We start from the raw sequence: 14,771 nt of genomic DNA, 5'->3' as shown, positions 1-14,771 counted from the left end.
TATTCAATAGAATATTTAATTTAAAGGTTAAATTGTATAGGTCAAAACAAGTAAAAATGTAACTTTTTCATATAAATATAAATTGAAATATTTTTTAAACTAAAGTCAAGTGGCAGTGATTTATTCACAAAACATAATTATAATGACATATTACGTGAGTTGGACATTCCTACAGAAGCATGTATTATGACAATATTTATGATTTTTATAATGTTAATTTATTGCAATAATTTTGAATAAAAAATTTCATAAAATATTATTTAAAGTGAGTTGAATATATCTTAAAAAAATTAATTGGTATTAAAACCAAAATTGCAAATAATTTTAAAAATTTACCATCAACAATTATCTAACTTTTTTGTCTTCACCACAAACAAATGTAATTAAAAATTTTATTGTAGACAATTTTAAGAACCATTTAAAAATAACAAACAAGTAATTTCACATCAATACCTCTAATATTGTTGGTTGATGCGTGACAATATTATACAGAAAAACAGTTTTACGTGGGAAAGAACCCATAATGCAACAATTTAAAATAAAAACAAATGTTTACAATAACAAGAAAATGGCAAAAATAAAGTATAACTATGATTATTTCCAGGATGGTTCTTATCCGTGCAAAATAGCTTTAAACAATTTGTGAACAAGTAAAGTTGTCAAAAAGATTAAAAAATTTAAGCTTTATCTGATCACAGAATAAAAATGTAACAACCCCTAACTACTAAGAATGTAACAAATATTATTTACATTACTTCAAAATTTAATTTTAAAAAATAACTAAAACTTTGCTCCCTATTTTTAGGAATATATTCAAATTATCACAATTTATTATTTTTAGTTAAATTAAACTAAAAAATTAATTAATATGTGTTTTTAGCCAAGTCCAAAATCCATGAACAAAACCATACAAACGCAATCGGTTTGATGTTATTGCATGCTTTGTGTTCATTAACATGGTTATATATCAGGAAACCATTGGATGACTGGTAGCTGATGTAGAATCATCATCAAACGGAAAATCATCACTAATCCAATCTCCTTCATCAGACATTGTTATAGATGTATATACCATATGGCGACGTTCAGCAGCAGACATTGAAAAATGACTGATAGACAAATATAAAAATATATAGGTTAGTGTCCTAAACACTACACCAGTATATCAAAAACACACAGTACACAAAATAAAAAAAAAACCCGCAATCATGCTCTTGTAATAAAAAAAATAAATTAATAAAAAGAAGTAGCATGCCATTAAGTAGTAAATACAAATTATATATTTTTTTATATTATGTACATTAGAAAATGATATGTTATAATAGATAAATTCAAAAAACAGTAGTGTAATAGCTGTTATTATTAAGGTAGGATATATTTCTCATTTAGAGATAACATAAAATAGGCTGTCTCCCAATATGTGGTCTACCTCTGTTTTGCATACTACCTAACTATAAATATGAGTATAGTATGCGGTCTATATATTTTATCATGTAACAAATAATAACATGTTAGTCAGTTTAATGTCGTTTGTAGTGAAACAACTTTTTTTGTTTTAAATTTGACTGAAAAATTTTCTAAGAGTTATGAAATTATGCTTTATGGATAATGAATAATAAATAATAATTATACTTATTTTATATTACCTATATTGCATGTAAAATTTTTTTGTTTTTAATTTTTGTAAAATCACAATATAGTAATATTATATAAATTGTCGATATTATATTATTACTAGGTACATGGTATTATTTTTTTTATTTGTATTTTACTAATTTATATAAATTATTATTATATTATATTTGAGTATAGATGGTTTCCCGTAGCTTCATTAGCGACAGGTCTTACCATATCATTATTATTACATATTATTATTTTATATTTATTTATATTTTTATTTATACCACACATGCCTATCCATGCTGATCTCTAAACTGGATACTACAATATCATAATATTTAACCAAGTAAAACCAAATAATAACAAGCATGTCCATTCTGGTAGACCATATTTTCTGAGGTAGACCGCATATTGGGAGACAGCCATAAAATATTTAACAATACACAGATGAAAATTTAAAAAATAATATTTACTCTTAAATTAGTATTTTCATTACTGAAATCTACATAAAAACAATTTTAATTGTTAGGTAACCAGCAAACAAAATACATTTTCAAATAGGCATTTTATTCACACGTTAATTAGTGATAATTTCAGACTCCAATGTAATAATAACAATTTATAGAAAGTCTAGAATTCCACAAAAGTCGAAATATGAACACAAAAAATAAATGTAAATAAAATAAGCAATAAAAATAAATGATTAAATAAAATTGGATGGTATTAATTATATTTGTGAACATAATATTTATAAAAACCAAAATAAAACAAAAATGTAATTAAGTGTACATGATCAGTTATAAGATTACCTGATGACCGCTTGATGATGGTCAGTTAATTTATCATTGCCTGATTTCTCAAACATATTTTCAACTTCCATTTGTGTATTTTGGTGGATGTCGCAAGTCTAATAAATAAAAATAGAATATATAAAAAACTAATATTTAAATAAAATATTAACTAAAATAATGAATACATAAAGGGTAATGGCATGATAAACTTAATAAAATTTGTAAGTAAATTAAATTCAAAATCATTGATCATTGTTTACTAAAAAAAACATTTAATGCATCTAAAATATATTTCACAATTTAAAAAATGTAGTAACTTTTGAGTAATGAGCTGTTTTGTTTTTATTTATGAAATAAATGAAAAATTAAAATAAATATTTATTTTTTAAATTTAAAAAAAGTGTAAAGTACATATAATCAATTATTTGTTGAAAGTGAAAAATGTATATCATATAATATTTTCAAATATTAGTTAGTTCTTGTTAATTTGTTTAATTTATAAATTTAAAAAGTAAGTAAATATTATAAAAACAATTTTACAAAACATTTACATGGTTTAATTATGCATTAATTTTGTATAGTTTAATATTTTGATATATTTTTTGTTAATAAAAATAGAAAAGTTCAAAATACAATTAGTCATCTCAAGTGAACAAATATATATGGCATTCTGTAAAAATGTGTTGTAATAACACAAACAATTAAAAAAACAAATAATTATATCCAATGTTATTTATTTTGTTATCACATTATCTGATACTTAATGTGTATTATTAGAGTTAAGTGATCCATTAATCTGCTCATACTCAATCAAGTTAATTATTGTGATATTGAAAATAATTATTAAATATTTGTATTTGATTGTAAAGACATGTTTATCCAATACCCCTTAAGAGGATGCTACCCCAGCATATGTTGTTTTTGTCATACTGACATACCTAAAACATAACAAATTTGCATTCAGTAAAACCAAATGTGTCATTAACTTTAATATTAGAATGAATTGATAAATGTATTATCAAAGTTAAAGGTAGAAACGAATATTATTTAAGCTAAAGCGTAGATTTATATAAAAATTTGATTGTTAAGCTAAATATGAACATTTTTAACTCATAATAATTATAATATTTATATCTTTTAATCAAAAAAATCGAAAAAAAAAACCAACATTTTATTGCTGACAATCGTACTTTTAACCTTAATAATAAGTCAATTTACCATTAGAACACAAAATTGATTCAACAGAACATAAATTTGCTATGTTGTTATTTGTATGACAGAGACATGACATGCAATGGTAACATCCTCTTAAACATCAATAAAACAACCTATACCACTAAAATCAACTAACCTAATAACTAAACTAATACAACTAAAATTATATTTATGAATGGTTTTAGAATCTGACAATAATTTTAACTCAAAAGTCGCAATGTTTTATATTTTGAACACATAAAATGCTATATATATCATACTACTAACAATTGAAATAATTGGAAAAATAAAAATTATCATTATCACTGAAGTTTATTTGCTCTTTGATCTTGTCTTAATATAATTAATTATAAAAATAACCATAAAAGATTTTTTTTTAATTAAGATTTATAATAATTCATTCATAAATATAACTTTAATTAATAAAACATTAAAAATAATTACAGCATTTAAACACATTGTTATAACTAAATTATATAATAATTGATACACATTATAAACATGTACTTAAAATAATACTTAGAAAGTTTGGATTATAACTACAAATAGCCTGAATTTATAAAATATTAAAAATATTTAATAAGAATACTACTTATTTCTACATGGTAAAACCAAAGATTAAAATTGTAATATTTTATTTTACCTAATTTAGATCTAATTTGTCACACAAATATTATTTATCAACTGTCATCAAAAGCTAAAAACAATGTTTTTTTTTTTTGCAATAAAACAATAATAATAAATAACTATTGTATTATAGTACCTTAAAGTTTTATTTTTTAAGTAGATATTTTGTTCTTAAATATAAATTACCACAAAAATCATATTATATTAAACTAATAATAGTAATGCATTTATATTAACAATAACATCAGATACTAGACATTTTTTATAAATAATGATTTATACATTATTATTAATATTATTTATTCTTCTAAAGGAGTCTAAATATCTGGATTATACCATGATTACTGTAATCCTCAACACTTAAAACATTGACCCATAACAAATAATATCTATTTCAATAAAGTATAGTAAAACTAATTAAATATGGAAAAACTTAAAACGGAATGCAACAGTAACCATTTTTTCTAATTTTCATTTATAGGCTATACTAGTAGGTTTATAATTACTCACAGTGATTAAAACACTTAAATTCACATGCTAAGAAAACTCCAAATAAAAATACCACCCACTTACAAAATTTAATATTTTTATAGGCGAAATATGCGTTTCTGAAGCACCACATAATTGGCTCCTTAATAATTATTAAAAGCATAAAGAATTAATTAATTAATTATTTAACTTGTATTATTACAAGTGGTAAAGGAATTTAATTAATAATAAACTAATATTTATCAAAAAATATTTCATAGTAAAATGTTGAAGTATATTGAAAATAATTATAATATAATAACTCCATTCTCAAAAATATTTAAAGGCTTTAATAAAATTGGTAATTTTTTTCAAAATTATTTAATTTGAAGGTATATTTATATTTTATTAATTGTAAGAATATTTTAAAATGAAATAAAATGTTTGAAATTTCATAAAAAAAAAAAAATGTAGTTAATATTACAGCAATTTAAAAATATTCTAATTACATATGCCCAATATTTTAATAGGCATTGATAGTTCAAACTTTGACAAAATCAAAATATTTAATAATAACGATTTAAGTAATTTTGTTACAATTCAAAAATATTAATCAAAGAGCCTTAACCCTTTTTAACACTATGTATATCATTATTTTCTACATGAAATTAAATTTTGAAAAAATGTTAACTTATTAATACTATGAACTCATTCATACTGACCTATGACCCATTGGGTAATTACATTTTAAATTAAAAACAGTACATTATATGTCTGGTAACCAACTGTTGTACCATAAATAGAAAACTATATTCTAAACATACTTAAAAAAGTAGTATGAATTGTAAAATATTCTTAGAAATAGAAGCTAAAATAAGATCTCTTTTCTGTATAGTTTTTTTTATTCACAGTGATTTATCGTTCGATTTAAATTTACCACATTCAATACAATCTACTGAATGATTAAGTTTAGTTTAAATTACACTGTGTGACTTCTTTAGTTTTTTCTTTACTCAAAATAATATCACAATACTGATACTAAATACCAATATAAATCACCATAAATTAAAATCTATCTGATTGATTTTTGGATAAAATTCTCACGTCTAATTAAAATTAAAGTTAATTATCTCAATTAATGTATTGGTAGTAGTTGGTTTTGTTTCTAATCAAATGGCAAAATGTTTATATTCATTTTGGTTAGTGACTTCATAATTGCACCACATAATGATCGCCATTAAACATTACAATAATATAGTTGTATAAGTTATATTAAAAGTTCATTTTCAGATAACATAAGAAAGCAATTTGGTGAGAAAAATAGTTGATTTTATCCCTTTATGATTACTCTGAGTAGTAAAGAAGAAAGGCTATGTTTGCATCTCTTTTTTAAATACTGATCTGAATTTATAGAAGCAAATTTGTTCTTTACTGTTTAATTATTAATATCCTACTTTCTTACATTTAGGGTTTTTATATTTTAGATTTATTAGTTAGAATAATACTACAATATAAGTTTCAGTAAAAAAGTTAAATAATAGTCAAATGGTTTTAATAATATAAATTATATTAATTAGTTAAATAATTTTTTAAGGGACAAAACATTATTAATAGAACACTGATTCTTAAAGAAAAATTAAATATTTAAAATCAATATTTTAAAGAAGTGTCTAAAACTAAACAGCTAGATTATAGAAAGTAATTTGATTATTACATTAAGTTTTATAATTTATAGAAACACATACCTTTTGCTATTAGTCACATAAATCATAATTTAACTGCTCTTATGTAATCAATATAATATATTATAATTGTATTCATGTATAGTATTAATATAATTAGCTAATTTTTATTTTCTAACATTTTTTCTTGTGGTAAACAGTTTTATGAACATAATGCTTATCATTTTACTTAAACTTAGTATGACTTTATGAAATTAAAACTACAAATATATATTCATACTTTAAATTAACACAACATTAATTAGTATGTTTAATTAATCTGTATTGAATTTAAAAGTAGTAATAAATTAGAAGACTTGTTGAGTCATTAGTTTATAGGCAAGTGAACTGAAAGTTTTTTATTTTTTTTTTTAAATTTAAAAACAATTATATATTAACTTTTAAAATGATTTGTACGTCTCATTAAAATGTTTAATTATTTTTCTCATATAAATACTTATATTGATATTTTAAAAATTTAATGTGTTACTTTTGATTGTTCTTCATCAATTTCTGGCACTTCCAGGTGAATTTTTAACTGACACAACTTTTCAAGCACAGCAATACCTTAAACATAAAATATTATCATTACATTTTAAAAAAAAATGAATATATACAAGATTTTAAAAATAGTACTTACCTTCTTCTCTGTTATTACTATATTTAAATTCCCATGCATCAAAAAGCATATTATAATATCTAGGACCATCAAAATATTGGTGATATTTAAAAGATGAAGTAGTTGGAAATACTTTTTGAAATCTAAAATTATAAAAAATCTTATTAGAATGTTTTTGATTTGCATATATAGTTGTAAATTTATAAAAAATAATACATTTTATCATATTAATATATATTAACAAAGTACATACGAGCCAATTTGTGTCAGTTCATCTTCATAAATAATAAGATGTCGAATATCATCCGGTAATAGATCATCTAATATACTATTGATATACTAAAAAAAATGAAAATTTATAGCATGTTGATGATTTTAATTATAATTAATAATTTAGTACTTCTACTCTGGATTCAACATTTGTATAATATTCTTGTTTTTCTTTTTCTTTAGCAGATAAATTGAATGTATATAATCTCTTGTCATAACATAGTGGAGAGTTTACTCCTAACATCTTAAGTAATGTATTCTACACAAACATTTTAATTTAGTAAAAATATTTATTGAAGGTTAATTATAGAAATTAAATTAAATTTATATTATGTCTAAGCTATTATAACTCACATGTGTACTAGAAGACATTTTATTAGGGATATGATAACCAACCATATTCATTAGGTCTTTGACTAATGGCCCTTTGACAGCCAAATCAAGCGGAGAAGATGAATGTAATGAAGGAGATATATTAACCTAATATTGTAAATAAAATTAATTAATAATTCTTTATTACAAAGACTAACTTAAATTACCTCTAATATCCAAGGCTTAAGGTGTTCATCGAACAAAACATCTATTCCAAATAATTCATATGCGTTATACCTATTGCTTAAATTTGAACGACACATTTGACTCATGGGTGATTCACCACTAATGACTGTTTTTACAACCAGATCTTCTAAACTCTCCCACAATTTTTTAACATCAATCTTGCGTTCTTTCTCCATGTATGACCATAATGATCGCAATGTCCTAGATTATTATAATTAATTAATAATAATTACATTATTTCAAACACAAATCCAAATTTTAAAATATCTAAAATAAATACACTTAATACAATATACTAACCATTTATGACCTTGACATGCATCAGCATCTTCATTTTGAGTATACTGACTACTAAGTCTGTTAATACTATAATTAGTCAAATGCATATATCTATCACATAGAGTGTTAAGATCAGATGAATACTTAACTGAAATAATACAAATAAATAAGTGAAAGTTTCAATTAAAAAAATAAAAATTATTATACCTGAAGCAAATCGTACAAGCCCATTATCATAAAGATATATACGAAGTGGATTGATTGAAGTGACGAGTATATAGAGTCTTAAGTCAAATTTGGTGTCATTTATTAAATATGGATTATCTATATACCTTTGTACAACTAAAGGTACCTTTTTTGGTATTTGACTCCATTTTGATATAACACGAATTCCAGTTCCTCTAGCAGATGCTGGCTATAAGTAAAAAAAAGAAATTAAGATATTAGTTTTATCATTATTTATTTTTTTTTTGTACAATTATAAATATAATACCGGTTTAACAATCCATTTATCTTCATCATTTTTCTCCCAAACTTGTCGTAAAATTCTAGCTTCTTGAGGTAATATATATGATGTGGGTATAAAACCAAAATGTTCTTTACCATATTTTAACATTAATCTATGTAAGTTTTTCCATAATCTATCTTTGCGACCAATTTGAAAAGTACCCGGAAAATGGTTAAGTTTTTGTTGTTCCCGAAGTGTTTTGAAACATAATGATTTCATATGTTTACCCCAAGTTCCAACCCAATCATTAGATTCTGGAAAAGAAATATTAATAATTATTAGTGTCTTATAATTACAAAAAAAAAAGAAAAAAATAAGCAGCTATCAATAGATTTAAGGTAAGAACACTAATTAATTAAAGAGATATGCAACACTTAAACAAAAAAAAATAGCAGGTGTAACACCACAATAATTATACAAAGGAATACCATTTTTATTAGATAGATTATGACATGTACTTAAAAATTATGCTATGCTTACTTCTAACGAGTTTAAAACCACTATTTTGAATAGTTCGACGTACAACAATTGGAGTTATAGAACTTAGTTTCCACTTTAATAACTTTTGTAAAGATAACGGAAATGATTCGCCTGAAATAAAATTATTAAAAATTGTAGTTAATAATTTTAATCTAAGTAATAAATAAAAAACATTGGTACCTTTAATATCATGAGAAGAAAATCTTATGTATGGTGGCATATTAGAAAATAAGCTAGGTCTTAAGGCTGAATGATATTCAAAATTATCTTTTTGTTTTTGAGTACCTGTAATTTTTTTTGTATTGCAAATTATCATTATTTTACAGGTATACTATCCATTTTTATATTTTTTTCATTAAAATTTTATTTTAAACACATAATACCTGAAAACAAATGATCAAAGTCTAATTTATTTGATTCACTTATCATAAAATCTTGTTCTATACTTTTGTTAAAAGGTTGCACTATTGGAGATTCTAAGCTTGATTGAGCGTCTATTATAGAAACAGTACAAAAATTAATAAAAACAAATATTAAGTATTATGAAAAGTCTTATTTAATATTTACTTTCATAGGTTAAGTCCACGTGTGTTTTTAATGAACTGAAATAAAATAATTTAAAAATTAGCTTAATAATAAAATACTTCATATCATTAATAGATAATTTAATTCTTACTTAACAGGAAACAAAGATGTGTTATTTATACAATCAGTTTGCCATCTAGTTTTAGGACTTAATATTTTACAATTTTTATCAGAGAATTTTGATTTTGATTTTTCATAGATATCACTACTAAGTATTAATTCTGGTATTGAACTTGCTTGTTCATGAATTTGTTCGTCTTCTTTAGTAATTATCAATGATTCTTTTGATTCTTTTACCTTAGGTGTATCTTTAATATGTTTGATTGATTTATACGTTTCTTTTGATACTACAGGCATAAGTGTAGCTATTCGTACATGATTGACAAGCGTTTTCTGATTTGGAATGTCCATAAGATCTTTATTCTTTGGATTTGTATTATTCAAATGACCATTGATGGTTGAAGATGAGCAATCTATCTTATTCATACAATTTGTGGAAATAAGAGGCTTAGGAGGAACCGTTGGTAATATCTAAAGTATAATTATAAATAATTTAAAACACAGATAAATAGAAAAATTATTTTTAAGTACTATAAACTTACTTTGCGTTGGCGATGAATAGGAGGTTGTCTCATGTGCATATCATACTTTTTAACTGATGTATAATTAAATTGATCAACATTTTTGAATTCCTCTTGATCTACACAGTTCTCATTTTCTTCCCATTGCCTTGAATTATTATGATATTGAAAAACATCATTGTGTCTATTATTTTGTTCTACTTCATACATAGATTGTGTTGTATAATCTTTCTTTTTGTTTCCTTAAAAAAAAAAATTGATATTTTATTATGTAAGTAATGTCTATTTATTTATTTTGAAAATCTTAATCTTCTATTTGCAGATTATTAACAAATAATATAAAATAAGAAATTTTAAAAAATGAATTTTTTTATAAACTAATAAAAAATTAATTTATCTTACATACCCAATGAATGAGGAGATTTGGATAACCCATTAGAATAGTTCAAATTATCTAATATAGGATCAGTATCTAAAATTGGATAGGGATTTAATTTTAGCAGTCTTTCTGAACTATGATCCATTGTTTGATGTAAATTTGTACGAAGAGTTTGAAACCGATCCACAGGACACCATCGTTCTTTAATCCCATCTGGTGAAAATGCATTATGTTCTTGATGAGTATCAAGTGGTCGAGATCTCTTAACTCTATTCATATGTACATTGCACACGGGACAAAAACAATTTTCTGGTACAGTTTCATCATGTTCAGGATCATTGACCATGTTTTTAGTTAGTATTGAGTATGATTTATTGTTCATTTTCTTTTGTCTGGTATATTATTACAAAATAACTTTGAAATTTGCCTGTAAAAATAATAATTTGTTATAAAATTAAACCATATATCAAATTATGATATAATTGCATACAATAAAACATAAATACATTTATTTGAAAATATTATACAGACTAAAAGAGGAGAGAAATTAAAATATATTTAAGATAAATGAGGTCAGTAGTTAGATAGTGGAATATGTATAGTATACTTGGCATAATGTTAAGATACTCTGACATATACAAGTATTCTATCATTTATAGAATGACATTAAAAAAAGCTATAGTTCAAATTATTTAAAAAAAATTTAACCTCTGAAATTCTATAAAATAAATATAAAGTAAATGTATCAACCCCTATTTATAAAAAACATATACATATACATTTAAATAAAATACAAATAAGAAATATTATAAATTTAATTTAATCGCCATATCTAAAATGACTAAAATAATGCAGGAACCACTGCGTTCAAAATAAATAGAGGTTTAAAAATTGAGAGATCTTAAAATAATAGATAAATATGTATTCAAACTATTAAGATTCTTATAATAGTACTAACAGTCAATAGGTTTATAAATTTAATTTTCATTAATAATTTAATTCTATATAAATAGTACTTCTTTAAAAGGGTTTGGACATAGTATTAGTATAGGATGACCACATTTATTAAAAATATATTAAGATAAAAAACAATTTTGGTTTAATTCACAAAGGCCTCTAAAAATTGTTAAAATGTTTTTAAAGAATCTTTTTCTACTAGATAAGGTGAAATTTTGGACCAAAATTAGCAAGTTTTGGAAAAACATTTTTTTTTTTCTATTATTGTACATACATAATTATTATATTTCAGCAAATTAATCAGTATTATAGTTATTTATTGTTTTTAAAATGTAAATTAAATTATTATTATTATTATTAACAGACAATTAAGAAATAAAATACTTAAGATAATAATTCTACAGATATCAAAAATAATAAGCTAAATTTCTATATGATTGTATAGTAAATTATCGACAAAAAGATTTTATGAAATACACTTAGTGAATATACTTTAAATTAAACGGATAAAACTTTGAATTGTCACTTTTTAGTGACCAGTTTTCTCAAAAATTCAATTTCAAATTGCCGAGTACTTAAATAAATTGTTTTTAGTATTTGAATAACCCCGAGATTTTTAAGAGAACGAACATTTACTTTAAATTACCGAAAGTTTAAATTATCGAGAGTGGTGTCAACTGTACATTCATTAAAATCATTTTAAAATAGTTTAAAAAAAGTTTTTGAATTCTATTAAAAAGTAGGAAACTTTATATATAAATTAAAATAAATAATCATAAAAGACTTCTAATCTTTAAAACTTAATTATTGCAAAAATATAATGTTTAAATTAATTTTTTTTTTTTAATTAAAAAATCGACTTTAAAAAATATTTTTAATTCATTATTTTATAATTGTGAGCACAAATAATATTTAATAAAAAATACATACTATTCTAAATTATAAAAAAATATCAATTGTATTAGTTTAAAATATTAATTTATCAATATTTAAGTTTTATAAGTATATTTTTTAAATAGATCTTTATATTGCTCTTAAATGAGTAGAACTGTAATATTCCAAACCCATATTTACTATGCATCGTAAGGTTCTAATAATCTGAGCCCCACATTTTAGAAATTAAAATTTATATTAAACAAATTAATTTTTTTGATTTAATAGGTATTCATTATTATTTAATCGATTAAAATATTTAAAATATTCTAATGCTCTATTATTTTAGTTAACTATATTTTTGCTAAGTGTAAAAGTATCAATGAAAAGTTATGCAAGTGAGAATGATGTGCAAAGTACATATTTATTTAAATACACTACTCACATACAAAAATTAATTTTAATTTAACTAAGTATACATTGAATACAATTAGGTATACACAAATAATAATAAAACAGTAAAAACTAAAAAATAAAAATGTAATGGAAATTGACGAATGAAAATTTATGATAAAAACTCACCATGAATACGATTACAGTAATAGGTATATATGTAATAATATTAACTATGTTTTGATGAAGACGACTTCAACGAGTGCGATTGTTGACGTCTATAACTTCGGCGATGAACACGAGTTGTAGCTGCACGCAGGAGTTATTTAAGACTGTGTAGTTATTTTATTAATTATGATCACGACGAGTCTGTTGCCCGCCAAACAGGAGACATTTCAAACGGTGGTCAACAATCGATTCAAACGCAGTAAAAAATGGCAAATTAGTTCGAATGTACTAATAAACCGTAATGAGTGATTAGTTGGCAATTTCCCGAGGTAATCGTAATAATTAATCTTTAACAATCTTATAAAATAATAAACGCAAAACGTATTCGGCAACTCCCTCCTATTCACAGCCTCGAGAAAAGACTAAAAAAATAATCGTTGGCGTCGTTCGCTCACGTGCGAACCGCAAGCGACGCACACTGGCCAGTAGCCGAACACTGACAGTGAGGCGCCCTCGAACGATGTTTTGTGGCCTGTGGGGTGGTGAGCAGCACGAGTTGTAACAACTGCCGACTAGCGGACTTGAAGACGAACTGTGCTGCGCTCACCGCTCGACAATGATATTTGTTACCGGGTGGTAAACAATTCGTTGAAAAAAACACTGATGAAATGCTGTTGCGGGAGACGGGAGTTTTAATAATTTCTTGTGTTATTTTTTCATTAAAGTGTCAACAACTAGCAATTGATTATTACTCATTAGTAATAAATTATTATTTAAATAATAATTAAATATTAGTGTTCAAAATATGTTCAATATACAATTGTCCAGGATCGTCGTATTCATGAAACGCGCTGTTACGAACTTACAAATTACGACTACAAACTTTATGAGATTGTTCGTGATGGGGTGGTTCGCCGACAGGCGATGGCAAGGATATTTTTTATTCATCCATTATTATTATTATTATTGCTATTATTATTATCACTATCCAGTATCCAAACGTGTTATACATATACATATTACATAGTACCATATAAGACAGCAGGCTGCGCTAAACGCGCAAAAAATATCATATTTTCGTGAGGTTATCGGTATGAACATAGATACGATAGCGTGGGCGCACGGTACAGAGTTCTGAGTTTTAATCTTGGGCTCAGAGTTCATAAATCGGCCTAATGCAGTATTCAATATTCATTATTTCCTATCCACATTTACATTCACATTCAGTTTAAAGTTTTTGTTTTTAATGCCTCCATCATGTTCCTACTCCTAATTGGACATTTTAAACATGTTGTTATTTATTTTACATTAAAATATTATCTTTATGTATTTGTGGTCAACATTCATACCGCAATACATTACGATCAATATTTATATACGCGCTGCCGTTTATTGATAAATATATATTTAATATTAAAACTGTTTTAATACTTCACCTTAATTTCCTCTCATATTTTTTAGGAAGATAATAAATTAATTGCCTGTACTGCACTGCACTGCATTAGTGCAGTCGGAAGATACGATCAATATATTGGTTTATGTAAACAATTTAGTCATAAAATTATAAATACTAATACTATTCGTTTATTTTTAATAATACATAATCAATGATAATAGTTATTAAGCTTATTTATACAGAAACGTTCAAACCCGGCAAAGTTTACAAATCTCAGTATGAT

At 23.8% G+C, this 14,771-nt stretch overlaps 1 protein-coding gene across 2 annotated transcripts; it reads right to left on the bottom strand.

Moving 5' to 3' along the window:
• Positions 1-803: 803 nt before the first annotated feature.
• Positions 804-14,074, bottom strand: LOC112600512 (tubulin polyglutamylase TTLL4-like). 2 transcript variants are annotated; one of them, XM_025347753.1, is made up of 19 exons: positions 13,114-14,074; positions 10,729-11,128; positions 10,344-10,564; positions 9,833-10,272; positions 9,724-9,758; positions 9,540-9,650; positions 9,337-9,441; positions 9,157-9,267; positions 8,662-8,930; positions 8,376-8,583; positions 8,190-8,316; positions 7,871-8,090; positions 7,686-7,811; positions 7,462-7,590; positions 7,315-7,400; positions 7,083-7,204; positions 6,933-7,009; positions 2,430-2,527; positions 968-1,109 (listed from the first exon to the last, which is right to left on the bottom strand). In XM_025347753.1, exons 2-19 carry the CDS (start codon positions 11,081-11,083, stop codon positions 968-970), a joined length of 2,982 nt encoding a protein of 993 aa, XP_025203538.1. In that variant the 5' UTR covers positions 11,084-11,128; positions 13,114-14,074. The 2 variants fall into 2 exon arrangements, with proteins under 2 accessions (XP_025203539.1, XP_025203538.1); XM_025347754.1 differs by lacking the exon at positions 13,114-14,074 and having other exon boundaries at positions 804-1,109; positions 10,729-11,083.
• Positions 14,075-14,771: the final 697 nt, after the last annotated feature.

The sequence above is a fragment of the Melanaphis sacchari genome, unplaced genomic scaffold, assembly GCF_002803265.2.
Source record: "Melanaphis sacchari strain LSU unplaced genomic scaffold, SCAv2.0 Contig65_pilon_pilon, whole genome shotgun sequence".
Taxonomy (NCBI): Eukaryota; Metazoa; Arthropoda; class Insecta; order Hemiptera; family Aphididae; genus Melanaphis; species Melanaphis sacchari.
This window is presented reverse-complemented; position numbering and strand designations above follow the sequence as displayed.

Coding starts and splice junctions, on each gene's coding strand:
- LOC112600512 (XM_025347753.1), bottom strand. CDS start 11,083: ATGAACAATAAATCATACTCAATACTAACTAAAAACATGGTCAATGAT. Junction 9,442..9,539: donor CTTTGATCATTTGTTTTCAG/GTATTATGTGTT, acceptor AAAAAATTACAG/GTACTCAAAAACAAAAAGAT. Junction 8,317..8,375: donor GCTTGTACGATTTGCTTCAG/GTATAATAATTT, acceptor GTATTATTTCAG/TTAAGTATTCATCTGATCTT.